At 34.3% G+C, this 1,468-nt stretch overlaps 1 protein-coding gene across 1 annotated transcript in view; it reads left to right on the top strand.

The window, feature by feature from the left end:
• Positions 1-206: 206 nt before the first annotated feature.
• Positions 207-1,468, top strand: part of LOC107694458 (transmembrane protein 41B-like) — a 9,479-nt gene continuing 8,217 nt past the window's right edge. The window contains exon 1 of the mRNA XM_016494149.1: positions 207-492. Within this exon, the coding sequence (XP_016349635.1) occupies positions 393-492 (100 nt within the window). The 5' untranslated portion in view covers positions 207-392. The remainder of the gene's footprint in view (positions 493-1,468) is intronic.

Raw genomic sequence — 1,468 nt, 5'->3', positions numbered from 1 at the left:
GTATCTGATTACGTAAATCAAGTTACTTGTAATGCGTTTCCCCAACACTGTTGACGCAGTGAAGCATTTTTTTAAGGTTATCTATGTACAGTGGTATTTACGTGGTCCTTCAAGGTGCTTCAGAAAAATCATTGTACTTTTTGTTGTCCATTTACAATCTAATGTCTCGCTATCTTCACTAGATGGCAGTAGCGGCCTGACAAATGCGTTGTCATCTGAGCTGAACAGCACCGAGGAAGAAGACAACAGTCACAGGTCACCGGTATCCCGAGGAGAAGAAGTAGGAGGAGAAAGCCGGCTGAAGCCTTGCGTTTAGCTTTTACATTGACATATGATCTCGGTTAACATCTGAGATCTACCTTCATTATTTTCTTTTGTTGAAACCGATCATCATGGCCAAGAAAAGAAGTGGAAACCGCGAGACCGAGAGCAGTCCGCTGGTAGAGCAGGAGCCGAGGCCGAGGCCCTCCGAACAACCTCCAGTCCTCAAAGGTAATTCTGACAGTGTGTCATGGTATTATGCAGCTTTCCACGATTACTCGGAGTCGGAAGAATAGATATTTACTGAGAAATAGTTTTTGCGAAGACCAGAAAATCTGACAGCTGGAGGTTGACTATCCAGGACTAATGTAATATTGATGAACTCTTCAGCTGAACGACCAAAGCTTTTGTCGAATATTAGTAGGTTCTGAATGTGGCTTACACAATCTACAGCAAACCTTCATCTGAAATGGCCCTTAATGTGACTTTATTTGGCTAATCAAATGGACTGAAGGATTGTGTAATGCAGTAATGATATCTGTTTCCTTTGGTTCGCATTACTCATACTTTCAGAGTTCAAACTTTAAACCGAACTTTTTATTCAATGCCACATGAACAAGAGCTATTACAGCGTCACATTATTAATAACATTAGATGCTAGAGGGAGAAGTTACAGAAATGTTAGTGCTTTTGAAATATACGTTTTTTTTAGTTTGTTCCAAAAAGTGTATGTGTAATTTTAAGTTATTTTAAATATACAAAAGTTTATTTATTTTATTTAGGCATTTAGCAGACGCTTTTATCCAAAGCGACTTACAAATGAGGACAACAGAAGCAACCAATTGTAGTATTAAAACAACTAAAAACTGATTCAAAACTAAAAGCTAAAACTTTATAAATGCTACTTAAACACATTTGAAAAATAAAGAAATTAAATAAAAATGACAAATGCATACAACAAAAACATTTAAATGAAAAAAAGAAGCTAAAAACAGTTCAAAATATTAAAGAACAAAAGGTATGAGTATAATAATGATTCTAACATAACACTAAGCCAAACACCAAAAAACAACTACATATATGTGTATGTACAACCATATATATATATATATATATTTATAAATTCAATATATATATTATTTCATTTCCATTTAGTTTGTTGAAGTATTAAAATAACTCAAATTAAATAAAACTAAAAACTTAATAA

This window comes from Sinocyclocheilus anshuiensis, unplaced genomic scaffold (genome assembly GCF_001515605.1).
Source record: "Sinocyclocheilus anshuiensis isolate Anshui unplaced genomic scaffold, SAMN03320099.WGS_v1.1 scaffold3099, whole genome shotgun sequence".
NCBI classification, from domain to species: domain Eukaryota; kingdom Metazoa; phylum Chordata; class Actinopteri; order Cypriniformes; family Cyprinidae; genus Sinocyclocheilus; species Sinocyclocheilus anshuiensis.
Note: the sequence above shows the minus strand (reverse complement) of the source record. Positions and strands in the feature narration are given on the sequence as shown.